Source organism: Sceloporus occidentalis, unplaced genomic scaffold (genome assembly GCF_023333645.1).
Source record: "Sceloporus occidentalis isolate IW3139 unplaced genomic scaffold, rSceOcc1.0.p SCAF_10, whole genome shotgun sequence".
Taxonomy (NCBI): domain Eukaryota; kingdom Metazoa; phylum Chordata; class Lepidosauria; order Squamata; family Phrynosomatidae; genus Sceloporus; species Sceloporus occidentalis.
This window is the reverse complement of record NW_028316990.1, coordinates 35,546,897-35,573,703: the sequence shown is the minus strand read 5'-3', so window position 1 is coordinate 35,573,703 and position 26,807 is coordinate 35,546,897. Positions and strand designations below refer to the sequence as shown.

The window sequence follows — 26,807 nt, the reverse complement described above, 5'->3', positions numbered from 1 at the left end:
CTACCCATTCGCTGAAAGTAGTTACCATGTCACAGGGATTTTGAAAGAGCATTTTGGGAATAGGTTTTCCTAAGGGAAAGCTGGGTGGATATTGCTGACCTTCATGTGTTTCCTGGCTAAATTGCCAAAAGCCCTCCCAAAATGTATGTGACACTGGCATTGCATATACCCAACCTGCTTGATCAACGTCTGCAGAAGATAAGAGGGAATAAACTATAGGCTTAGGGCAATATATAATTATATATTTTATTATAATTATTGTTATGCTGTAATTTTATGTTGATTTGTTTTGAGGAGGGAGGGGATAGTTGGATTTATTTTATTGTACTGTATGGAGTTTATTGTTGTAATCCACCTCGGTCTTATTGGAGAGGCGGGGTAGAAATAAATTTAGTAGTAGTAGTAGTAGTAGTAGTACAGGCACTTGCTTTTTGGGGTTCAGTCTGACTACTTATTCTAGTTCAATGATACTGAGAGATAAGACACACACACTCCCCTTTAAAAAGGGTTAGTATAGTGTGCAGTCCTATAGACATTTACCTGGAATTAAATTCCATTGAACTCTCTGGGATTTATTTCTGACGGATCGACATCTATTGGATTACAGCACAAATCCCTTCCTGCCAATCTCTTCGGTTCTGTGAACAGCTGAGAAAACGATAGGGTAAAAATAATTCCTACGGATGATAGCTGGAATGGTTCTCCGTAATGTCTTGATCAGTCTTGCGGTGCTCTCTGCTAGCCCTGGCTGGATGTTTTATTCCTTCAGCCCAAACAATACCAACCTGAGCCTTATCCAAAGTAAATGGGGCCTCTCCTGTTAACAGATTTCCCTTTCTGATTGCCAGAGCCAGGCGCTGTGGGGCATCTGAGTTTCACGGAGATTCTGGACACATCGCTCAAGGTCAGCTGGCAAGAACCTGTAGAGAAAAATGGCATCATTACAGGCAAGTATCAGCAAGTAGCCATTATAAAACTAGTTACGAAAAATGGAGAGCGGGATCTGAGAATAGGAAAGGTTGAAGTGGAGGAGATACACATCACATTGCGGTGATCAATCGGGCACCGCTTTTGTCGAGAGCCTCTGTCTAAGAATTCGAGCCGGCTGCTACTACTTTTGTGGAGCTGAAAAGTCAACAAAGGTATGTTAGAGGAGTCATGGGGCCAATTACCACTAGTACAAAATCATGACCTCAACAAGAGCGGTCTGTGGAAGAAATCAACTCCCCACCAGCTTTTGGAGCTTGTTAAATCCCATGTTGCTGCTCCCCCACTTGCCAAGCACACCCTTTTTCTTTCTTTCTCCCTCTCTAAAATTGGATGGCTGTTGCTCACAAGAATGAAGAAATTCTGGTACTAAATTTGCAATAGAAACATCATGACTTGTGAAAATTTAGATCCAAAAAAGGGTGCAATTTGGTTAGCTAAACATACCATTTACATCTCCAAGACATACTGTATTAGAAACAAAATGGTGTTCTTTTGTTGACAATGGCAATGCTGAACCGTTCTTCCCCGCCATTTGTCTGCGTAACACTTGTAAAGACATTCATTGGCATAATCGTGGATTAAAAAATGAAGTCAGTTTGGTACTGAGCTGAGACTTTCACAGGGTTTCATGCATTTTCTATGCTGCATGTGCTTCTCTTGTGAACATCACATTGGGAGCTGCTGCAGGAATAAAGCATTTTGTCAGCCCTTTAACTGCCATGGCTTAAACAAGGACTATCATATCACCTTTTAACCATCTCTTTTCCAGGCTAAATGTACCCAGCTCCCATCTTGTGATGGTTTGGGCCTTGGCTGGGCGAGGTGATAGTTTTGACCCATAGCAGTGTCAAACAATTTAAGAACTGGAGAAGGAGAGAGAGAAGGACCTTTTTATTTATGAGAAAATGCAAGTGTAAAGACATGCCAGGCAAACTTGGTAAGGAAGAAAAAGTCCCCCTGTTATAGCAAACATTTCATTGAAGGTTGTGAGATGGGAGGTGACAAAATCATTCATTTCCCTCGAATGGTTCAGTGTTTTATACAATGCTGCTTAGAAATCCACAAGAGGTTAGGAGGCTTCTACTTCATCACTTCTGTGCATGGATGTCATTTGCTGTGACTTGGTTTTTAATTCTAGTGCACAGAATGAGAAGAAAGCGCAAAGGGCTTTGGTAAATTGCCCATTGCTCTCATTGTAAATTTCGGTATCTTCCTTTATCCCTGGGTAAACTCTGATTTATGAGGGCCTGGATGCAGACGGACAGTTTGTGATTGGATGTACTGCTCTCCCATACAGAATTTACTCCAGATCAACAGAAAATTATTTCTGAAACTCCTCTGGTCATTAGTTTCAGTTAGACTGCGGTTTGCTAATGCCAGAGTTTGAGAGACACTTCTCCTGGCTTAAACTTGAGACAGATAAAAGCGACTTTTCTCAGCCTTTTTTTATTCTTTTGGGTACTCATGTGGCACAGTCTGTGCCTTTTAAAGATAGAAGCCATTTTTTAAGCTGACATATGTCCCAAGGTTCTTCTCTCCTCCTTTGTACTTCAGTCTTCTTTTGCAGTCCGAGTTCTTCTTTTTAGTAACATTGGGTCAACAAAGTGAGACAGTGAACCTTTTGCATTACGAAAGTACACCTTGAGGCTGGATTCATTGTGTGTTAAGTGTGTTTGTCAGCAAAATCACATTGTCTAATGGAACAGACGTCATGAAAAGTTTATGGGACTCTTCAACTTTATGTTTCTGTTGTTCATCTGACGGCTTTTCTTGGGCTGCATCTGCACTGGAGAAATAATGCAGTTTGAAACTGCTTTGATAGTCATTGTTCCATCTAGCCTGTCTAGCTCTCTGTTCTAGCTGAGCAGTTACCTCTGGAAAACAGACATACAAGACATGGGTGCGAACAAGACATGGCTGCTACTTGTGTTCCTTAGCAAATGGTGTGCAGATCAGAGATGTAATTCTTCACTAATTTCATTCTTGAAGGAAGCAGCAACTATCTTTAGCAGTTTTCAAAAGCTGTGAGAAAGCCTTTGACAACTGCAGTTTTTGAAGAGCATTCGCAGTTCAGGACTTACTCTGCACAAAATTCGCATATAGTATTTTTGTGCAGAAAACAGTTTCTGTGCAGAATATTTGTTGCAAGGAAAATGCTGTTTTCTGTGCAAAAAACCCCCAGACATACCTATGTGAACCTTTTGGAGAATAAATTGCAACATGCAAAGATTCTCATTGGCCCAGGATTCTTGCATTTTTCAACATCTTCCTTGGATGATCCCAAGTTCTAGTATTATCAGTGAAGGAGAATCTATCCACCTTCTCCACACCGTAGATAATTTTACACCTATTGTAAAATTGACTTTTTCTAAGCCACCTCTCCACCGCTATCACCTTTCCTCAGAGCAGAGTGCTCCAGCCCTTTTCCGCACCTCGCTTCAGAAGGGCCTGTGTTTTCTTGCCCTGATCCTAATCACCAGGGAAGTTGAAATCTAGCAAATTCTTTCCAACCAGATGTCTGGAGACTCTCACAAGAAAGGTTCGCAAATGTGCTCCAGAGTGAATAAAGTTGTTGCCGGGGGTTCGGAGGAGAGAGAGAGAGAAAAGAACAAGTAAAATCAGAAGCAACACTGAGAAAATCAGGTTATAGAAGCTCAGGGGAAGTTCATGGCAGGCAGATAGGAATAGAAAGAGAAAAGGCATGAAGGGCTTAACAGGCAGTCGGAAAGAGAAAAGTGAGGTGGAGGGTCAGGTGTTGTACTGATCAGGACAATGGATTTGCGGTACATGGTTTGAAAAGGGAGATAAAACGATTTACCTTGCTTAAAAGTCTATGTGCAGACAGCTCTAAAGAATGGGGAAAAAACCCTTCAATACTTTTTAAATTCTCTGCATGTTCCTCTGAGTTGATTGCCATCTCATTTGTCCGTTTTCTCCTCCGTTCCTGTTGGTGACGGTGGCTTTTGCCCACTCCAGAGGTATCTCTGGTCTAAGCACACAGGGATATTTTTTTTTATTCCCTTGGCTTGTTAAACTATTTTCCAACAAAATTACATTGCATCTTTTTTATTATTGTTCCACATCTTTGCTTTATTATGTTTGCAGCCTTTATGCTTTGGAGTCTTACCCACCATTTGCAGGTGGATTTATTGCCTGCTGTGTTGGACAATAGACAATTTAACAGAAAAACAAGAGGAAATGGTAGGCATCCCTCCTCATAGCATACATATATTTCTTTATTTAAAGAACATTTGTACTGCTTTTCAGAGCAAAGCCTTCACAAGGCTTGATTTAGAAACATGTTATATCACTGACACCATGGTCATTGGTATGCTTAAGAAATTAATTTATTTCAGTACATCAGATAGGCATTTGTCTGCAGGAGTGGTAGTCAGGTAGTGAGTACTGGGGAAGAGATGTAAATATTCATTGATTTTCATTTTCAATCAATTAATAATTTATAATGACTGTAATAGCCTTCAACTGCACAATGAAGGACGGTTTCGCCTGCCATGAAAAAGGCAGCGTAGTGGGAGCCATGTGGCTTTCTCTTGGAAGTGCCCTCTGCAATGCCATTGCAATGAGAAGCCTTTCTCCAGTCCTTCTCTGCCCCAGCTCTGAAGGAGATTTGATCTGCAGAAGGACCTAAAAGGCAACCTGTCATGGCAGGTTCCAAAGGACCCCTTTCTGAAATGGCTTCCCCACTCAAGATAGAAAAGGATGGAGAGCTGTTGAGACACTTTTCATGCCCTCTTTCTAGAGAGAATAACAAAGTCAGACAGAAACACTGAACACTTTTACCATGTGCCGAAAGGTAAAAGAGAGAAGTGAGCATGTGTCCGACCTTCATGCGTGTTCATGTTTCATTTACAGCAGAATTGTTCAGGTTGTGAGTTGAAAGACATGACACTTTGGCCTGGAAACAAGTTGGAGACAAGGGCATTTTAGCAGAATTGGATGTGTGAAGAACCACCAGAAACTGGCAGGGTTTGGGGAGGGCTTTTTTACTCTTGAGGTTGCTCTTGAAGAGACAGCACACTATATAGTACAGCAACTGCAGGGTTGCAAATACAAACCCTATAAATTCAATAGAGTAGAGTAATATACAGGAGCCTCTCGATCCAAGACAGTGAGTTATATTTGAAATGTTGAGCCTGCAAAAGAATCATCCTTAGAACACCCCTCTGATAATATCATCTTGAATGCTTTGTCCTTTTCTATCCTTCCAGGCTACCAAATCTCCTGGGAGGTGTATAGCAGGAATGAATCCCGTCTTGCTCGCACTCTTTCGAACACAACCCTTGAGTACAAAATTACAGGCCTGTCATCGCTTACCACCTACACGATAGAAGTAGCAGCAACGACTGCAGAAGGAACAGGTTTGGTCACATCATCCACGATTTCGTCAGGGGTCCCCCCGGGTAAGTGGAACGGAGTTTGCAATATTGGCACAATATTTCTAATTAGCCCATTTCTTTATTAAGACTGAGGAATGGTTCAGGATCACAAGAGCTGCTAGACACAGGGAGCAGAAATGCAAGGGTTTGGCTATTGTGTTGCACTAATTCAAGGAAGATTTGGTTGGGATGTTATCCCAGGGTCAGATAATAGGGCCCTGTTGAGGTTAATGGTAAACTAGTAGAGATTCCAATGCAATTGCATCAATCCAATTAGATGAATGCCATGCAAATAATTGCCATCTGTGCCTATTTCTACATCTGCACGCATGCCTCAAGAGGAGAAAGATAGGCTAAGACGTTGGACCCCAGCAAGCTGGATGGGGATAAAGACAGGAAAATAGGATGGGCTGACATATTCTTTGCTCTTCTTTTCCTATTTCTATTGCTATCACTCAGAGCTAAGAAGTTGCGGCGAGAGGGGGATGAATAGCAGGTGAGGTAGTAGGTTAGATAGAAGAAAGGAGTTCTCCACTTAACCTACTCCTTCTGTGTCCTCCTCTTGCTCACCTACGTGGTGCATTTATGCCTTTCTTTTCACATACAAAGAGCAAGATTGCACCATTATTAATTCATGATCAGATTTTGGCAATATTTGCTTTTGTCTCTCCATCCCCTCCACCTTTTTAAGTTTCATTAACAATCAAAGGCTTAACAATTCGGAGGCACTAGCCAGTATTTAAATAGATGTAGACCTTGCTAACCCATTAAATGCCTTTCAGTACTTATGAAAAGGTATGTGTTCTGGCGAGAATGGCTAGGCTGCCTCCGGTTTTGATATGCAACCTCCTGGTTTGGGGTAAAGGATGCTTTCGAAGACCAGCCACTAAGGAGCAATAGAGAGAGAAAGATGTTACCTTCTATGCTGAGCATGAGCTTGCAGTAGAAGCAGCTGACTGGCCACCATGTGAAGCAAGATGTTGGGCTACAGATAGATCTTTGGTGCAATGTTTATGTTCAAGTCTGTCACTCAGGGGGGGAAAAGAATACACATCAATAGCTGTTGAAATATTGAGCTGTGTATTTACACCCCGACTCTGTATCTTTCTCTTTTTGTCTGCTGTGTTGGCTTATACAGAGCTTCCCGGTGCGCCATCCAATTTAGTGATTTCGAACATCAGCCCTCGCTCTGCCACGCTTCAATTCCGGCCTGGGTACGATGGCAAAACATCCATCTCCAAATGGATAGTGGAGGGCCAGGTATGCAAAATGTTTTTGGATAAGTTTATAATCACCATTTCGAGTCTTCTTCCTAATCCAAGATGTCTGGATGCTACCTTTGTGTGTGATAAAAGCAATCCATGTTTGTATGATCGGGGTTTTCTTTTTAAGTAAAAATTAAAAATTTATCACAAATATTTCCATAATCCTTGCTTGGGTGCATTTTCTATTTAGATTTCTGTTTTACATAAAATGCTGCTTTTGTATAAGAAGCATTGTGGCTTCTCTGTTTATTTCTCAGATTAAGTTCAAGGTGCTAATTTAATTTAAATCGCCTTACAGTCTGGGGCCAGAATATTGAAGGAATGTCTTCTCTTCCATTCCCTCCCCTGCTCTTTCAAATCATGCAAAGAATATATTCTGATAATTCGATCCAGTTGGTGGTCACTGTACAATGTCCATTCCCTGTTGGGGTCTCTGCTCCAAGAATAGAACCAAATGTGGTCCTTTCAGAAAAGCTGTATTTTTAGACAGGCACTTTGACATCAATGTGGCTTTGATTCTGAGAGCTTTTGCAGCTGCTGAACAGTTCTCTGCATATTGAATGAATAAATTCCTTTACTATGGTCATAGACCAGCACAGTACTTATTCTTTCTTTGTTTGTTTTCCCAGTGTTGTGTATTTGGACAGTTATCCTAAAAGCTTGGGCAATAAATAAGTTAGGGTTTTGTGAAGTCAAAGGCTTTCATGGCCGGCATCTATTCTCTGAAGATGCCAGACACAGACAAAACATTATTATTATTATTATTATTATTATTATTATTATTATTAACCTTTATTTATGAAAATAAATAAATAATAAACTCTTCTAGAGCATAGCCACATAACCCGAAAAACCAACAACAATCTAAATTAGGTTTTTGTTTGCCCCTGGCTATTTTGTAAACCTTAGAGATCTGGTTATATGTCCCAAAGGAGCAAAGTGAACAGATGGACCTAAATAGATCTGTATGGTTTGCAGAAGAAGCAAAAGGTGGGCATTGCTACAACAGGGAAGTGGTTACGGGGCATCTGTTTAAAAACAGAAGAGATGTTTCTCTATTAATAAACAACCCGAATTTTACCGAAAATTGATCAAGGCCACCCTTTAATTCCATTTAGAGAACATGAGCAAAGCTAACATTTACCAGCATCTTCAGATCTCCCAAGCTGGTAATTAGAGTGCATCGTAAGGGATTAGGTTTCTAAGTGTTAAAGAAATAGAGACATTAAGATCTTCTCTTGGGTGAAGCCATTTTCAATAGCAGTTGCAAGGAAGGAAGATACCTTGAGTATTAGCTAGATCCTTCCTGCTTGGCTGCATCAAAATATTTGCTGTTTGAGCAGTGGCTTCAGGTTTGATCATGGTATCATTATAGGTACATTTCTATTTAGGTGAAGGACAGGATTCTGTAGGTGGCTTATGTTTTTAAAGATGTTGTAGAACCATGATTCCCCAACTTTGGTCCTCCAGGTGTTTTGGACTTCAAATACAAGAAGCCCCAGGCAGCTTGACCAACAGTCAGGAATTTGGGGAGGTGAAGTCCAAAACATCTGGAAGACCAAGGTTTGGGAACCATTGTTGTAGAAAGAGGTACCCAGTACCTCCAGTACCTCCATATTTTGCACTCAGTGCTGACAGATAGCCAAAGACTCACAGGTCCAGCACCTTCTCCCTGTCACAGACCATCAAACACTACATCACATAGTTTAAAGATTTGTTCATGACTGGGGGTGAAATGGAAAGTATGACTCGGTCAACAAGACTAAGGCTGCTGCCACACTGCAGAATTAATGCAGTTTGACAGTGATTTAAGTGTCATGGCTCTATCCTATGGGATCCTGCAATTTATAGTTTGTTGTGGCACCAGCTCTCTGACAATGAAGGTTTAATATCTCACCAAACTACAGTTCCGTAATTCCATAGCATTGAGCCATGGCAGTTAAAGCAGTGTCAAACTGCTTTAAGTCTGCAGTGCAGATACAGCCTGAGAGATAATTTATACGCTCTTGGTTTCTAGTCTCTATGGAAAGTCATTTTGTTTCTCTTTCCTTCCACTTCCCCGACACGCAAACACCACACAGACAGGCAGATACAGCAAATCAGTAAAGGAAATGACAAAATAACGGAAAGATTTTCTTGCTGGGCTCCTTAGGTGCTTCATAATATATACATGGAGGTCTCTCCCGCTAAATAATTCACACAGTTCTTTATGTGTGTTCAGGGGAGAAAAAAGGATGCTGCAACATAAATGGCACAGGACCATATCTGGAATCTAGTTTGCTCATAAATTCATTTCATCCTCCCTGGAGAAATCTGATTTTCGATGCCGCTACCTGAATGTCTGTGCTAAGCAGAATGTCTGGAGGGGATTGAATTATGGGGCACAAGGGGGCACTGCAGGCTGATGGGCCATTCCTAGCATCCTTCCTAGCATCCTTCCCATCCTTCACAGGCCCAAGTAGGTTGTTATGGTGTAATGAAATGCTCCGGAGGTTTCCCACCTTAAGCCTTTAAGTGTACCTCTTCTTTGTGCAATGCCCCTCTGTTTCTGTCATTCTGGCTTGGAGAAAAGAGTCTTTCCTCATTTATTCTGCTGCCAGGCAAATGGTGCCGCTTCCTTCCCACCTGCGGGTCTCTATAAATAATATCATCTGGTACGTTTAAGATTAAATATTGAGTTCCTGGAACCAGCTTCTGCAGCTTTCATGCCTTGATACAGACCATTCACCTGGTAGTGAGGCTGCTTCAAGCTGCTTGATGCTTTTGGAATGATGCATGTGAACATTATATTTAACCTCTATCCTGGTGGGTGATTGCTGAACAGTATCCATGTTCTCTGGCATCCTGCTGCTCTCGCTAGTCCTGCCGATCTCAGAAAGTACATGAGCCATGGCGCACTGCAGTGCGCTGTTGAAACAAGGTAGCCTTTGTTTCTTGGAACAATTGTGTGACCCACAACATGCAAAACTTTGACATCCATGTGTGCATCGCTCTGCTCCTCAGCCAGACGTGATACAGTTTGTAAATGTATTGCTATGCACTTGTAACACTGCCTGATCACCTAATGATGGATAGCAGACAAAGAGTATCACACACGGTTAGGTAAATTTCCCACCCTTGATTATCTTTGCCCTTCCTCCTCTTTCTCTTACGAACTCAGCAACTTTGAATCAAAACATTCTTTGGTTATTTAATTCAAATTGATAGTGTTCCCAGGTGTCCCATTTTCATCCTGTATTTGATGTCTATGGATGTCTAGCCATACAGGACAAACCCAAACCCATATTCCTTTATTGTAGAGAGCGGGCAATAGCTGCACCCCCAAGAGATCCATCCAAAGCATTAGGCAGTAGTAGTGGCACTGTGTGCCTTCAAGTCATTTCCGACTTATGGTGACCATATAGTGAACCCTAAAGTGAACCTATCATGGAGAGTATGAGATAAGAGTGGAGGGGAAGATATTGTATATACTTATGTATAAGTCTAGACATTTAGGTTAAAAAATTGACCCAAAAAACCTGAGTCGACTTATCCATGGGTCAATGTACTGCATTTTAATGCACACACACACACACACACACACACACACATATATATATATATATAGAAAGGCAAGAGTTTAATCTGCCCTGGAAGCACTGACTCCCTTCTACTCTCTCAGCCATCCAGCCTTCAGTATGTGCACAAATAGTTATTTTGCTGGAATTTTGTAAGTTCTTTGTTTTCCTTTACTTCATCCTTTACATCCTTCATTATATGTGCTTATGTTTTATCCTCGACTTATCCATGGGTCATATAAAAATCCAAAATTTTGGCCCCTAAACTTGCCCTCGACTTATAGTCGAGTATATATGCTATATAGAAGTCCATAGTCTACTCCCAACTCATTATGAAGGTTTAAGTAACTTTACATCTGCACAATCCTGGTGAAAATGGTGGGGACATTTTGGTCCTTTTCTCCCCCCGGTCTTGTGTCTCATTCCTGTTTGTGTCTCCGATCCTGTTTCGCAGGGCAGGAGATAAGAAAACTGTCATAAAATTTCCAAGCAAGTTGATGTGCTGGTGAAACATCCAAGGTTGAGAGTCAATTTGATGTCAACCTCATTTTAAATAATTGTACCTGGTTTGTGGAGCGGTTCAACATTAAATCCTCGGGGAGCAATCATCTGCCTCTCAGTTGATTGAGCTTTCTCTTTCTATTTCGGCTGTAATGTTTCCATATTGGCAGTGGATTTTTCTTTCCTCTATAGTCATTCAGCATCTTGTCGCTGAGCAAAGAAGATGGACTGTAAAAATTGGTTCCCACTGTCAGAGATCAACATAGTATTTCTAACAAGTTCAGAAAATATTTGTCACCGGTTTGGGATGTCTCTCCCTTCCTTTCATTCGCGCTGCTTCTCAATAAAATCAGTTTCAATTTATTTCTCGAACATATAGGATAGCTTTGCATCCAGATGTGTCTTTCTTAAATTAGAAAAAATAAGTATTTGTGTAACTATTGTGTGTCTCCTCTTAAGCAAAGCAACACAGAGTAGTCAATTCAGTTCGTCTTTTGTAAGCCTCTTGGCTTTTTGCGACTCTAAATCAGTCCTTCCTCGCTTCAAATTCTGCGACGTTTTACGTAGCAAGGACTTGGATTTAGAAATGGCGTCTCCCTTTGTCACTCCAAATCATGCTAAATCTGTAGCCCATGATTCGCAAATTGCAAGCTTTTACTGTGCTTCATTAGACAGAATCAGAACCGGCGTCTGAGTATATTTTCTTTATGAACAATAGCGCAAGTGCTTCTAAGTGCTCACTGTCATAACAGTTGTCTAGTGGGGCAATATATGTGTTTCATCAACAAAAACAGAATTTCCCCAGAGTTCAGGATGAAAATGTACTTAATGTCTTGCAATGTTAATAAAAAAAGGTTAAAAAAATACTTCTACAATCCAGAGACACGCTTCTTTAGTTCTCCGATTATGAATCTTTCAGGACTTCTTCTCACTTTACATTTTGAAGTCAGATCCTCATTGCAAGGTATGAAATGCACATGCATTAGTTAAAATATGAAATTAGTGCCTTGAAAACACTCAGGCGCAGAACTCTTTTGATTAAGAAAGAGACATTATAAAGTTTCAATACATACCCTCCACATATTTCTAAGTGCGCTGCAAAATTTCCCTCGTGCCTTTTTCTCAAAGGATTTCCCCATTGGAGAATATCTCATCTTGTTTCTCGTATCGTACAAATGAATTTGAAATTGTCTAATGTCCCATTTAGAAAGGAATATTACGTTAGTGATTCATACAGGTTTCTGAAAACATAGGATGCTGTTTTATACCCAGTCTGAGCATTGGTCCAAGAAGAGTAATTTTGGGGACATCAATCCATAAATGAAGCTATTGAAGCGATGGCAAACCTGGGTTTCTACCTGGAGGAGATGTTCAGGAGGTAAAATAAGTCATGATATGGTGTATAGACGTGCTAGTAGTCGGTGTATTATTTCTTGGCATGCCAGGTTCTGTCAGTCAAAATCCTGATATTAAATGGTCCATAGATCCCTACCAGTGGCAAAATTTTATTCAAACCAACAAGTCTATAGTCTTGTCATAAGGGAATGCTGTTACCATTGATTAGCCGCCGAGGAAGGGCCTTTTAATAGATGGATGCTGTCCTTTAAAAAAAAATCATTGACATGACTTTAAATTGCTTTTAATTCAATTGTGGCTTAGTGTTCTTCTGTTTGAATGTCATCACTTAATGTGTCTTTGTTTTATCTGTTTTTGTTTTAAGTTGTCTTGAGCCTTAGTTTTGGAACTAATACTTACATTAGTTAATAATACCAATCGTTTGTCATTGCTGTTGTATGTCTATTTCTGGCTTACAGTGATCCTATGCTGCATCGATCACTAAGTTTTCTTGGAACGATTCCTTCAGAAAGGGGTTCCTTGCCTTCCTCCAAGGCTGAGAGAGTGTGACCAGCCCCAGGTCACCCAGTGGGTTTCCAGGGCTGGTCTCCTGGAGTCCTAGTCCAACATTCAGCACTGGTTCCTACTCCTACCATTCATAATCTGTGTGTATTCATATCTTCTAGTTGCCTGTTGACTTATGGCAACCCCATGAATTTACTGTTTATACTCATATATATAAGTCTAGAAATTTAGGTCAAAAAATGGACCCCAAAAACCTGAGTCGACTTATCTATGGGTCAATGTAAGTATTGTATCTTAACTCTTATTTAAAAGAAGGAACCATCTCCTGGTGAAAAGCCAGGAAGCACCAACACCTTCTACTCTCTCATCCATCCAGTTTTAAGAGTAAGCACAAAGAGTTATGTCTGCTGGACTTTTGTCAGTTCTTTGATACTGTTTTGCTTTGCTCCATCTTTGCTATATGCCCCTAAATTTTACCCTCGACTTATCCACGGGTCATAGCAAAATCCATAATTTTGGCCCTAAAACTTGCCCTCGACTTATATATGAGGTCGACTTATAGTCGAGAGTATATGGTAGATAAAGATACTTAGGGATGGTTTGCCACCACCTTCTTCTGAAATATAGCCTACAGGACCTGCTCTTAAATATAGAGGAGACATTTGCAGTCTCCTATCCACTTACTGAGCACGACTGACCCTTGCTTAGCTTCCAAGATCAGACAAAATCTGTGATAAAGGTGCCTAGACTGTGTGGAAAACACAGTACAGTGCTACCTCGGGTTACGAAATTAATTCGTTCCGCGGCGCCGTTCGTAACCCGATAAATTTCGCAACCCGAAAAGGCGCTGGAAAGCCGCTAGCCGCCCGCTAGCCACGCTTTCAGATTTGAATTTCGCGCCGAAAAAAATTTCGTAACCCGAAAAAATCTTCGTAACCCGGAACAGTTTTTTCCTATCTAACTTTTTCGTACCCCGGAAATTTCGTAACGCGAGCAATTCGTATCCCGGGGTACCACTGTAGTGACAAAAGACCTAATCCATTGGGAAGTTCTCCTCCCAAACCTCATGAAAATAATGGGAGCTCCCCAAAAATATGATCAACCATTTATGCATCTGTGAATCCTGGGGGCAATGCCTCTCATGTTCGTCAAGAGGCAACTGACAGTCTTCCAAAAGTAATATTAACCTTAAAAATGCTCACAAAACCCCATCATCTTACCCTTCTTCCAATTGTGTTTTCCATGTGTGTCAAATCACCGTGTTCTTCAAAAAACTTCAACTCTTGCTTTTAAAAAGGACAGTGGGTCTTCTTGCTTTTATTCCACCTTCAATGAAGGAAGAATCAGGTTCTTTATTCCTTGCTTCATGCGGGTCAAGATGCTCTTGACCTTGTAATCCCATCATCCTGATTTATAGAAGAGCCATATGACATACTGCTTAAAAGGTCTATTAAAATTTATTAGCACTAATTTTTCATTTCCCTCTCGCTGTACACTTGAACCCAACGTAATAAAGAAAAGCCGGATTTAAAAGCAGATGTCTCTTCTTCTTCTTCTTCTTCTTTAAATGAAGGAATTACAGAATATATGTTAAAAGCCATTTCCATAATATACGTTTTCTGCAAAATGTGCAACTCAGAGAATTCCCGAGGAAGGCCAGAAGTTTTGGAAGTCAAATGTGGAGGAGCAGTTGAATCTACTCCAAATCAAGTGCCGTAACTCACTTTTTGTGTTGGCACGGAAGCCATCCAGCACTTGGGTCAATAAATCCTTTGTCACCAGACAGTGGCAACATTTTCTTTCATGTTTTCAATGCCCAATGCAATGCCTTTCTATCAGAGACAAGTCTTTATGAGTTTGCAAATCCTTACAAAGCCATTGATGGTGGTTTGCCTGATACTTCATAGTCCCTGTCAGTGCTTTTCATGGTTTTGACATACATTGCTGGCAGCCTGCATTTGGTTTGAAGGTGCAAAAGAAGTTGTACAAATCTGTTGTAGGGCTTCTCTGTCCCCCTTTCATCATCACCATCATCTTCATCTGTTGTGCTGTGTCTTCAAGTTGACTCTTGAGTTATGGTAAGCCTATCATAACGGTGTCTTGGCAAGATTTATTCAGAGGAAGTTTTGCTATTGCTTCTCTGATGACACCTGACGACAAAACGTCTTCTACATTATGCTGCCGAATCACAAATCTCTTCTTGAAGAGTCATTACTGGTGGTTCCACAAGAGTGTCTTGGACTCTCTTAGATCCTCTTAGAGACCATACATTGGAAGGCCTTCAGTGCATCAACTCCCATCTGATGAAATAGTATTGCAGCTGAGTTAGACATAGAATCATAGACTCACAGAGTAGGAAGGGACCCCAAGGGCCATCCAGTCCAACCCATTCTGCCATGTAGGAACTCATAATCAAAGCATCCCTGACAGATGGCCATCCAGCCTCTGTAGAAAAACCTTCAAAGAAGAAGACCCCACCACTTTCCAAGGGAGTGTTTTCCACTGTTGAACAGCTCTTACTGCCAGGAAATTCTTCCTAATGTTGAGCTGGAATCTCTTTTCCTGGAGCTTGCATCCATTGCTCCAGGTCTTAGTCTCCGGAGCAGCAGAAAACAAGCTTGCTCCGTCATCAATATGACACCCCTTCAAATACTTAAACAGGGCTGTCCTATCACTTCTTAACCTTCTCTTCTCCAGGCTAAAGATCCCCAGCGCCCTAAGTCTCTTTACATAGGGCATGATTTCCGGACCCTTCACAACTTGAAACCTTTGTTTTCAATCCGTGTGAAGACTTCTTTTGTGGAGACCATTTCCTTGACTGATAAATTGTAGCTAACATTTGTTTTTATTGGTACTTTATATATAAAAAAATCAGGTTGATTTAATAAACTCTACATTGCTCTGAATTCATGGCTGTAGAGCGGTCTGTAAAACCTGCAGATAAATAATGAGGATGATTTTCTTCCTCCAAAAAAGAATAATTGTGTTGCTATTCTGTGTATTGGGGACTTGGGGAGTCTATATGGTTATTCAGGCAGGGTTCTTGAGCGATCTGTGTGGCACCTTGCCTTTTAAGATACCCAGCAAATAATAGATACAGTCATTGTGTCATGCACTGCTGTGAAATGTGATTAGTGTATTTAGCCACAGAAGCACATAGTTTAAGGCGTTGTGGGCAAACTTCTCTATGAGTTTCTCCTGTTCTGCAGGTTAAGTCAGATTTTCAATGTCAACGGAGCCATTAGGATTCATCTATTGTATAAGGCGCTCTTCTTGATGTCGTTCTCACTTTAAAGCTTGGTAAATAAAGTGCTGGAGACTCTGACAATTTTATGCTTTTGCCCATCTTTAAATCAAAAACAGCTGAATCGATTTAAGTACTCTTTTGTAAGAACAAAAAAAAATTGCATCCAGGCTGACAGCCAGTGTGCCAAATTTCATCCCAAAGTGATTTCAAATGACTGAGTTATAAACCTCTATAATGAAAACACTGACATAGGCTGAACTATTGCGGAGCACAGGATGCCCACATAACAACGGAGAAACATTGTGTTCCCATTGAAAATGACGAGTGGCTGATAACTATTTCCCAGCTTGCAAACACTTCCCGCTTTTTAATATCACCCTTTTTTTCTTGGGTAAGAAAAAGAGGCAAATTTAATTTTTCCATGGTGATATTTGATTGCCATTGAATGAAATTATTTCTCTTTTATACATTTGGATTAATAAATCTTGAGGACTTTCATATCTTGTAGACTTGACCAAAGTATCAATAGTTATCCTTTCTGCACCATCAGAGTCTTCTTGGAGTACAATAGTGATATGATGTCTTATGATTCATCCTTGACAAATTTGTACTTAGAAACTACATCACACTGTATGGAAATTTGCCTGCAAATCATACTAAAATTCACTTAAGTCAGCTAAAACCGGAAGGATGGGGTACGAAATAATCGACTTGCGAAGTTTCTCTTGATTTAATTGATCTACTCTAATTGGAGCCAGCAACCCAGTTTAGGCTTTGGTTTCCTATACCCCATTATTTACTATTTCTGTATCAAAACCAGTTTTTTGCTTCTTGATAGAGAGAATCGCCAAGGAGAACTTCATCTCCATGTGCAACCATAGGTCAGACCTTAAGGAGCAATTCAGACTGCATGAATTTGCTAGACATATTCTCAAAGGGAGGAAAAAGGCACAAAGACCACAAGTACACAGTCGCATAAAACGGCATCTGTATCAATGCATTAAAACATACCAGACAGCAAACATCAATCTTGACTTCTCATTGCATCTTCGCTGAATGAAACGAACACTCCTTTTCACAAATGGAAGTAAGAATTTCATCATATTTCAAGCACTTATTCATCAGTGTTCTTACAGCAAACGGAAACCAAAGCAGCAAACTCAAAATCGGAATAACTAGATGTCAACTAAAAATACCCAAGATTCGTACCTTTTAAAATTAATCCAAAAAGCAACAATCAACATAACAAGTAATATAATATTGGCGGGTTATAGACCGCCACTTTGAGGCGGTCTGCCACCACCGCCGTTTGCTCCGTAAGGGAGCCGTCGCCGCCAAACCGCGCAGCTCCGTTACGGAGCAAAAAAGAAGCTCCAAAATGGAGCTTCTTCTTGCGGCGCCCTAATGACGTCGCAAGGCGCCAGGGGCGCATTCGCGATGTCATTAGCGCCGCGACACGTTCGGACGCATAGCGTCCGATACGTAAAGATGGTGGCGCCCGTATGAACAGGGCGCCGCCATCTTGTACGTATTCTATACGTACTAGGGTTAGGGGGGTGCGGAAGCACCACCCCTTCCTAACCCTAGTACGCATAGAATACGTACTAAATGGCGGTCTGTAACCCGCCATAATCTAGTACCAATTTTGAAAACCAAGTGGATGGAGAGGGGGATTCATTACAAGTTACATCATGAATTAGTCTTTAAAAATATCTGTTTTCTATATCTATGTTTCATATAGCTATTGCCACCTGTGCATGTTTTCTCAAAATTAAGCTCTATTGGGTTCATTTGAATTTACTTGCTCTTCGTTGTATATATTTGGATTGTTATTTAACTCAAGAAACTATGAACTTTGCAATCTGTGTCTTAAACCCCTTTATTCAGCTTCTATGTATTAAAAAAAGTTTTGTGTAATGGAAAAACTTCTACAGTTGCCAAAATAATTTGCTGCAATAAAAAAGTAATATCGACTTGCTTATGCCGCCCTTTCCATTCTCGTTGGCCATCGTGGCAATAACCTCCCTGCCCAACTCCTCTCGACTTTAAACTTTATTTCTTTCCCATCCCATCCCTGTCAAAGAATTGATGATCAAGACAGATTGGATATAAGACTCATAAGCCGAACAGACTAGGAAAGAATATATAAGGGTGTTCTCCTGGACATTTACTGCACCCTTGCAAAACTGTCATGGGAAATTTACCAACGCAGGCGCAAGTGGGCAAGTTGGGTTTTTCAAGGGCGATTTACCGGATTGTGAGCACCAATTGCTTCAGATTCAAGCAAGGCTTCATACATCTGGCATATAAGAAATATCTTTATAAGTTTTCTTGGGAGGGAAAGATGCTTTTGGCTTACATGAAACTTCTCATTGATTTTTATAAGGATCTCTATGCACAGCTTTGGTTATCGAGGCTAGGAAAGAAATGCTCGTGTTTTATATTTTGTCGTCTTGTCTTTTGTAATACATATATATATATATATATCTTGGGTAGTGTGTGTTTTGCCATGGGCTAGACATTTCTTTTCTCGGATGTCCATTTGATACGAAATTGTTTCAGAGCATTCCTGAGATCATGGGCCTAAGATGTGAATACTTTCTTAATGCGCATCCGGAAAGATTAGGCCTTACATCTGATACCTTCCCACCTCTTCTTTGCACCATTTTAAATGAGATTTTGTCACCTTTTACATTAAAGCTTTGGAGATGAACAACTGGCTTGGGTAGGGGAGCAGGATTTATGTGTTTGCAAGTATTGAACTAGCAAAACATACACCACAAAAGCTGTGTTAGCTGTATTAAGCTTTTTTTAAAATTTCTGTTGTTATGAAGGGCCAGTACCCCCTAATACAGGATTTTGACATCTTGTTCAGTCTATATAAGAGAAATGATAATATGGGGCACCTGCCACCAATAAGGGACCCTGGCAACCCCAGATGAAGGACATAACCTTTTTTTTCCATTTTGTAAGAAAAAGTCCATTAGGGACTGAGGTACCTCATGAAAGGAAACTTAGGAGTTTTGTCAGAGGACAGTTAGGGTCTATCCTCCTTCAGTGCTTGCTTTTCCTCTGCTGCTGTTTCGGGGAAGGTGTTGAATATTATTTGACCTGGTGTGAAACCAGTTTAGCTGTGCTCTGAGCGACTGCTTGGAATTTCTGCGGAGAGAAAGCAATGTGCTTAGTTGCATTTTCCTCTCCCTGTGTCACGGTTATGGAACAACTTTTCAGCCATTTCCAGGTGCGCGAGAGATAATTATTGTCTCTGGACTGCAGCCATTTGGTCGATGGCCTCCTGGGCCCCAAAGCAGGTAGCGCACCACCTGTCATCCAGCTGGCTTTTCAAGGCAGAGCCCTGAGTCAGCCATCCCTCGGAGACCGTCCCAATCATCTCCTCTAATGATAAAGAGCCGTGCTTTTGGTTTGAACGCTCGCTTGGGACAGCTCTTCTTGGAGATTGTCAGCGCCTTGCCGTTTGTCACTCTACAGGTCCAGGGCTTTTGATTTGAAACAACCACTCAGATACCTTGCCAGTCGTTACTATATAGATCATACGTCCATCACTGGATTTCTTAAAGCCTGGGTATTGATAGTGTATTACATCTGTGTACATGTTACTGTGTTTAGATCCTTCCATTCCTCTAAGAAGCATAGAGCAACAGACATAGTTCTCTCCATGTTGGTTAAGGATGAGAGGCCATGGTCAAAATAAGGCCACTAAGGGCCTGAAGAAATGACCAGGATACCACAGGCTAAGCCCATCCTGGTTCTGACCTGGATCTGTTTCCAAGCTGGTGTGACAATGGGCATCTGCACACCTGCATACCACCATGCCACGGATCGGGTGTCACTGCACACCCTTCACCTGCCACTGCTGTCATGTCCTTCCTGAAGGTTTCTCCTATGACCCATAAGGGAAAGAGTGTGCCTGTCTATACCCACGTGACCATATTCCTTCTTCTGATATCAGAGGCCATGGCAAGGGCCTTCGGGTTGGATGCGGCAGTGGCATCAGATAAGGGGTGCACATCAGACCTTATGCCAACATTGCACTGGTCTACTGGCTGTCACTGTGGAGTTTCTGGAAACTCCATGGCAAAGCTGGTCTTTTTGAACCAGATTAAGGCCCCTTTGGATCACCAGATTGGTATCAAGACTGGCCATGGCTAAGGACTTGCATCATCCAAACAGGACAGTGCAAGGCCAGGGGTAACCCAGGCCTTTTGGCCCATGTGTACAGGCCCTAAGTGAGTTTCACAGTTGGATGGCCATTTGAACCTGACCCCAGTATTCAAACTGCTACACATGTTGCCTTTGTGTAACTACTACACAGTAACTTTTGGACAATGTCAGAACCCAGCAGCCACTTTAGCTGTGTCGTCACCATCCAGAGAAATAACCTGTGAAGCTTGGATGGCGAGCACTTTTGACTTGGGAGCACATTCACTACACTGAAGGGTAACTGCTCACTGGTTTTGTCTGGCTCAGTTGTTTGCCACATCAGTCCCTCTGCCACCTTTCTTTCTTAAAAAAAAACTGTGTGGAAAGCATTTTGTTGGGTTGTTTTTATGTGTTGTAACTGCAGTGTCTTGGCAATGATCATATTTTATTTCTGCAGCGTTGTACCCCCCCATATCCTTCGTGCTCCCTCCCCCCCCCCCCCCCCCGGCAGTCCTTGTCCTTTGTGAATTTATTCTACCTCATCTTCCTTAAAGTGCCAGCTTTCTTCCCTAACAGTGGCATGTGGGAAGCAATGCTTTAAATCCATATTAGTGCTCTGACCCTGCTGGCACAGTGCTTGCAGATGTGCTTTGCTGAGCTGGCTGTTGGCCACTTACACTGGCTAATTAATACAAAGCGCTGCATAGTCTCCATGCTGCTTAGCCAGCAGGGATATGGAAAGCACCTTTCTTCTTCTTTCCTTTCTTTTATTCCATTTCAGATCTTTGCGCTGAAGCACGAGTCTCCGAAGCCCTTGAACTCTGGAAATCAATACAAGTTTGTTCACTCAGCAGAGTGAAAAATAAGAGTATCCCAATGCAGATCCCAAGCAGAGAGTCTCTCTGGCTAAACATAAAGAAGTTGAAGCCAGAGAATAGTATTGCGGGTCTATTTAGCCTTCCTGACTTTGTTTGCTCTTTTTCTTTTCCCATGTGTCCTGTTTCTTCCATTTCCCCAGGACAGAATGCCGTCATAAGCATTCATAAAACCAAATTGTCGTGTGGATTTCTACCTTTCCTTTGACTAGTGCTCCACAAAATAATGTATATACTGTTCATCTTGTGCAAATGCATGTAAATCGCAAACCCTCCAGTTATCCCAGTTTGAAAAGGACAGACCTGATTAATCCTCTGTCATCCCAGTTTTTCAGCTGCGTTTAAAATGTCCCAGTTTCTCTCTCCTCTTCCTTGTCCTCAGCTTACTTTTTAATAAATCTTCTTGAATTTAATTTACTTGAATTAAAGCAAACTGAACATGCACTGAATTAACACAGCAAGGAGGGAAGATGTAGTGGAATCATGCCATTCCCATAAGGCTCAAACAAAGCAATGCATTTCCGATATCACTTTATTTGTGCAATTGCATGTGATTATCATTCGCGCAATTATTTGCCATTTTCGCTTTATTTACAGGATGCTTTAAATGCGCTTTCATCTCTCTTCAATGCCAGAATTAGCCCTAGTGTGATAAAATCGTATGATGTTGCTTGTTCCCACATGTCCCGGTTTTCTTCTGTGAAATGTTGCTTAGCATGAAATGAAGCCCAAAATTCCAATGGTACACTATGGGATCCAGTGTTAGCAATATTGGACTTTTCCCCTCCTTCTGGTGTAAGTGTGTGGCTCAGTAGCTCCAAATTCACAGTGTTGTAGATGGGAATTTCATCCATAAAACAGTGCAGAATGTTGGAGAAAGCGAGTCATAGGCTAACAGGGGCTTTTGTACTTTTAAAATCCCGTTTCGGAGCGGGATCCGTCTAGTGTGATAAGGCTCACACTTTGGTTGTCAAAGCTGCCTTGGGTCCTGCGTAGGAAGAGAGGTGGGACATTCAATAAACCAACAAACATCCATCTTCCTAATATATGTTCTCTTGAGGTCACTGGAAGGAAAGCAGGATATGCAATGAATGTATCTTCCTTTTCCTCTGTATCCAAAAATACTTGGGGTGGGGTGGGGTTGGGTGAGAATGTGTGAACACATCCGAACGCACATTTCCCAAAGCTGAATTATGTCTAAACAAAATGGTTTCTTGTCCTCTCCATAGGTTGGTGTTATAGGAGAAGAAGAAGAATGGGCAACTCTGTGTGAGGTGGAGAAAGAGTCGGATGCTCAGTTGCTGGAGATCCCAAACCTCACACCTTACACTCATTACAGGTGAGAACAGCTGGTTATTAATCGATGCATCAACAGGCAAGTCTGTGGCAGCAAGGGGCAGCTCCGATGCCCACACAAGCAGCTGGCAGGAGGAAACATGGAGGAGCATTTACACCTCTGAAGGGTTTGAATTTACACCTCCAAAGAGTTTGCACTGAAACGACCCCACTTGATGTATTTTAATTGTCGCCTCCACGTAGGAAAATAATTAATCAATCTGGAAATGGAAGCAAGGTGTAAAGTGCAGTGCTAAATAGTGCCGTTGAATAACTTAGCGCAGCCTGATGTGGGGAGCTTGTCTAGACGAAAAGTTGCACTGGTTTAATTAAAATTGATCTTGCTTCATTTGCGGGGGGAACGGCACCGAAATTGGCTGAACGCTCCTTATATCACTTTGGCTTCATTCTGTAAGTTAAGTCAGTATATTTCTTTTTCCCCTTCCTTCATTATACTTGGGAGAACTAATAATGCGAGGCTCTGACAGGCGTCAAGTGCCTGTCAATGTGAGGGACAGACTCTTTCTGGGGGAATTCTAAAACAGATGCCTTCCCTTCTCTTATTGGCTTTGTAAATTCTACCTAGTTACCTCCTTTAGCTTCTTTATCGCTAGGTCAGGGCTATGACCTTAAGATACATGATGTGACAATTTTGCTGAAACTAAGAAAATCAGTGCCTGGATTGGAGATTGCTTGAGAAAATGAGAGTACCGAGTAACTAGTGCTATCTACTCTCAGCAAATGCTGTCCCTTTTCCTTCATTCCCATTTAGCTTGGTCCCAGATCCAGTACCTGATCTGTACCTTTTCCAGTCCAGTGTGCAACCTTTAAGAAACAATGCTTTAACTAGTGCTGAGACAATGTTTTCATTGATCTTTTTGTGGGTTTTTCGGGCTATGTGGCCATGTTCTAGCCCAAAAAGCCCACCAAAAACTGTGCCATGAAAGCCTTTGACTTCACATTGGTTCTAAATACCTTTTGACAATGTGCTTCTTGCTTGCTTGCTTTCTCTTTGAAAGAAGCTTTTGCTGCCACTGGTTCCTAGGTATCTTTTGTCTCACCAGGGGATGGTTTTTTTATATATACAGTATTTACATTGACCCATGGATAAGTCGACTCAGGTTTTTTGGGTCAATTTTTTAACCTTCTAGAGTTATACATGAGTATATACAGTAGTTCGGAACGATCTGTCTGTGCAGATTGAACATCATCTCTGACACCATTTATGCTGGCTCAGTAATAGTCTTCTATGGATCCACTGTAATAATGGCTTTATGTGATTGATTTCTAAATACATTTTTACAGTATTCCAGGTTAGTGGCATTTTGTTGTCATTTATTAAGAATTGGTCATGTCGATGGACACCCTGCTTCACCAGAAACACATCAGATTATCCTGGCTAGGCTAGTTGAAAAGACCATGCACTGCTTTCATACACTTCTGCAAATAGCTCTCCAGAGTAAATTTGGTCCATTGTGTTTTTGCTGCTTTGGTGTTATCTGAAGCCTTTCCTCCAGAGATGCTTGGGCTTCTTGGCTCCATCATCTTGGTTGGACTTGACACCACATTTCTCCATGATGAAAGGGAAGGAGGTGAGGTAGAGAGTGCTAATGGGACTTGGGCTTCATCTTTGTCAAGCGTGCCTCTTTTCTTCTGTGTGCTGTCAGTGTTTGGGAAATTGATGGGGTTGTTTTGCTTAATGCATTTTTTCCTTTAATGCACTTCCTTAACGAGATCTGAGCAGATAGACTAATGGCATTACATAAGCTTGCTCAACCTTCATGCTGTCCCAACCTTTTATAGCCAGCTAGCATGGTAGCACAAGAAAGCTCCAAGAGACAGTAACTCCTATGCTCATGGTAGCTGTATGTGCGCACACCTCTAAACATTAATGTCTGGGTTTTTTAAGTACATGGAGAGATCTTGTAGCATCTTTGAGACTAACTGAAAAAGGAAATTGGCATCATGAGCTTTCATAGACTTAAGTCTACTTCCTCAGATGCATTTGGAAGTACAGTGGTACCCCGGGATACGAATTGATCGCGTTACGAAATTTCCGGGGTACGAAAAAGTTAGATTGGAAAAAACTGTTCCGGGTTACGAACTATTTTTCGGGTTACGAAATTCATTTCGGCGCGTTTCGGCGCGAAATTCAAATGCGAAGCGCGGCTAGCGGCTTTCCAGCGCTAACGGAAAGCCTTTTCGGGTTGCGAAATGTATCGGGTTACGAACGGAGCCGCGGAACGAATTAATTTCGTAACCCGAGGTAGCACTGTAGACTGAAGTCTACGAAAGTTCATGCTGCCAATTTCTTTCATTTAGTCTCAAAGCTGCTTTCTATGTAATAATTCTACAAACTAACATGGCTATATCTTTGGGGTTTTTAAGCACATCTTGTCTTTCCCTGATCTGGAAGGCACTTAATTTCAAGTTTCATAAGAAAACTTTGTCTGTGTAGGGACTGGAACACTGGCCTGGACTCATATTTCTAAATTTAAATCCTGAATGCTCATATTTATTAACCTACTCTTCTGATGCCAAACGGAAAGGAGTTTGTTTCTCATCAGGTGTTGGTGCTACTTGTTAGGAAGAAGTTTGGTAACAGGTACAGCACCAAAAACATTACAAGTTAAGGATACAGTTAACTCTGTCTGGATCAAATCTAATATGTGGCAAGAAATAGAGCTGAAACTTTGAATTGGTTTAATCAGCTTTCTCTGACAAGGGGTGGTTTTTAATTAGAGAGGGCAGATTTTGATCACGGAGGATGAGAGGAATCCTCCATGTCTGTTCGCCTGAGTGCTTTGGAAGACAAAAAGAATCCAAAATGTAATAATAATCAATGAGACAAGTGCAGCTTTAATTGTCATGGCTTGCTATACCCTGCTGCCACCACTGGCAGGGGAACAATATGTACTGGGCATCTATAACAGTATTTCCTCCTCCTCTCATAATGCAGGAATAATCCATTGTAGAAGCTGAGGAAGATTCAGGACAGAGAAAACAGAACTTCTTTGATGCTCCATGTATCTAAGCTGTGGAATTTGTTGGTGGTGACAAACTATTTTAAAGAGCTTTGACAGTTTTATGCAAGATAAGGTTATCAGTTTTTAATTATAGTTGGATGGTTCCTTTTTTGATTTTGGAATCAAAAGCAGCAGCATAAATATGGTTCCAGTTTACATTAGCAGACCTAAATCTATCTCTCTACTAGACACTTGCATTTTGGAAGACAGCAGATAGTGAATATCACATGCCATTAATGAATATCACAGTATTTTATTTTGTTTGCCCTGAGGAACAGAGATTGTCAGTGTTTCTGGTTTCAGGTGTATTGGGCCCTTCTAAGCCTTCGGGTACTTTGTGTTTCTGTCTTTCAGGTTCAGGATGCGACAGGTGAATGTTGTTGGGCAAAGCCCCCTCAGTCAGCCCTCGCGTGTCATCCAGACCCTCCAAGCGCCGCCAGACATTGTACCAGGGAGTGTGACAGTGCGCACCGCTAGTGAGACTAGCCTGTGGGTCCGCTGGGTGGTAAGTTGATAGTAACTAGCCTGTGTAGAACAAGGAATGGCGTTTTATCACTTCCCCCAGGCAAAGATTCTGAAATCCAGAAACAATTTCTCAGTGCATTTTCAACAAATCCATCCCCTAGTCATAACTGAGATCTTTCTATTTCCTTTCTGCGCTCTGGCAGGCACCCATGTCTTCTTATATCCCTGGATGGGATCTGTTCTCTAATGGACCAAATGATAAGAAGCGTAGGAAGAAATTATAAATATAATATAATTGGGAGAGACCAGATGGTGCCTCTCTGTTTATGGCAATCCCATTTTAAAGAAACTCAGTGCGCTGGAGCTGCTTTCATTTTAAGTTCTGAAAAGTTTTCAGCTGCAAAGGGAGTTTTTTCCCCTCCCTGCTCCCCACTTAGGAAAACAGTGCCAATGTGGAGGTTATATCGATGTGATAGATTGCAGCACTAAGTGATTAACTCTGGAATCGAGTGATAAATTGCAGGGCGACTGATAAATGAATTTATCATTTGCCTCTGACAGCCCTGCCCACCCCGAACCGACTAGAATCCATTCACATATTCAATTTCCTCTTCTGTTCCACTACAAACAGCTTTCCCAGTATGATTTCTCCCCATTCCTCTCTCTTTACACACAGAATATATCCCCGTTTCCCTGGGTGATATTTAATCTGCAGTGGGTTTCTTTCCAAACACCGAGGGAGGCAGAAAACACATTGCCCAAATTCCCAAGAGTCCTGCAAGTTCTCCGAGGCTGGAGGGCATTCCTGCAACAACAGGGAATTCGTTTCTTTTCTTGTTTGGCATTGGTTGAGTCTGCTGTTCGAGGAAAAACATGTCACAAATCCCCCCCCCCCTCAGATAGCCCCTAGCCTAGGCATATGTGTGTATGCCATAGGGAGCCCTTTGGATCCTAGTCAAAGAGGCGGGATGTTATTGTAAGCCTGAAAGATAGATGAATCGGCAGAGAGCCAGGGAGGCAGGCAAAGATGAAAGGCATGGACCATGTGATTTTGCAATTAACTCCATTAATATTGTTTCTACCCAAGTGAGGAACATTTGTAGGTCTTTAATAATAATCTGCCAAGCG

At 41.5% G+C, this 26,807-nt stretch overlaps 1 protein-coding gene across 4 annotated transcripts in view; it reads left to right on the top strand.

The window, feature by feature from the left end:
• SDK1 (sidekick cell adhesion molecule 1) overlaps window positions 1-26,807 on the top strand; it is a 445,458-nt gene that overhangs the window by 309,031 nt on the left and 109,620 nt on the right. For all 4 annotated transcript variants that reach the window (XM_089477071.1, XM_089477072.1, XM_089477069.1 and 1 more), the window contains exons 20-24: window positions 849-947; window positions 5,220-5,411; window positions 6,526-6,647; window positions 22,083-22,192; window positions 25,569-25,719. In XM_089477071.1, the coding sequence (XP_089333197.1) occupies window positions 849-947; window positions 5,220-5,411; window positions 6,526-6,647; window positions 22,083-22,192; window positions 25,569-25,719 (674 nt within the window). The remainder of the gene's footprint in view (window positions 1-848; window positions 948-5,219; window positions 5,412-6,525; window positions 6,648-22,082; window positions 22,193-25,568; window positions 25,720-26,807) is intronic.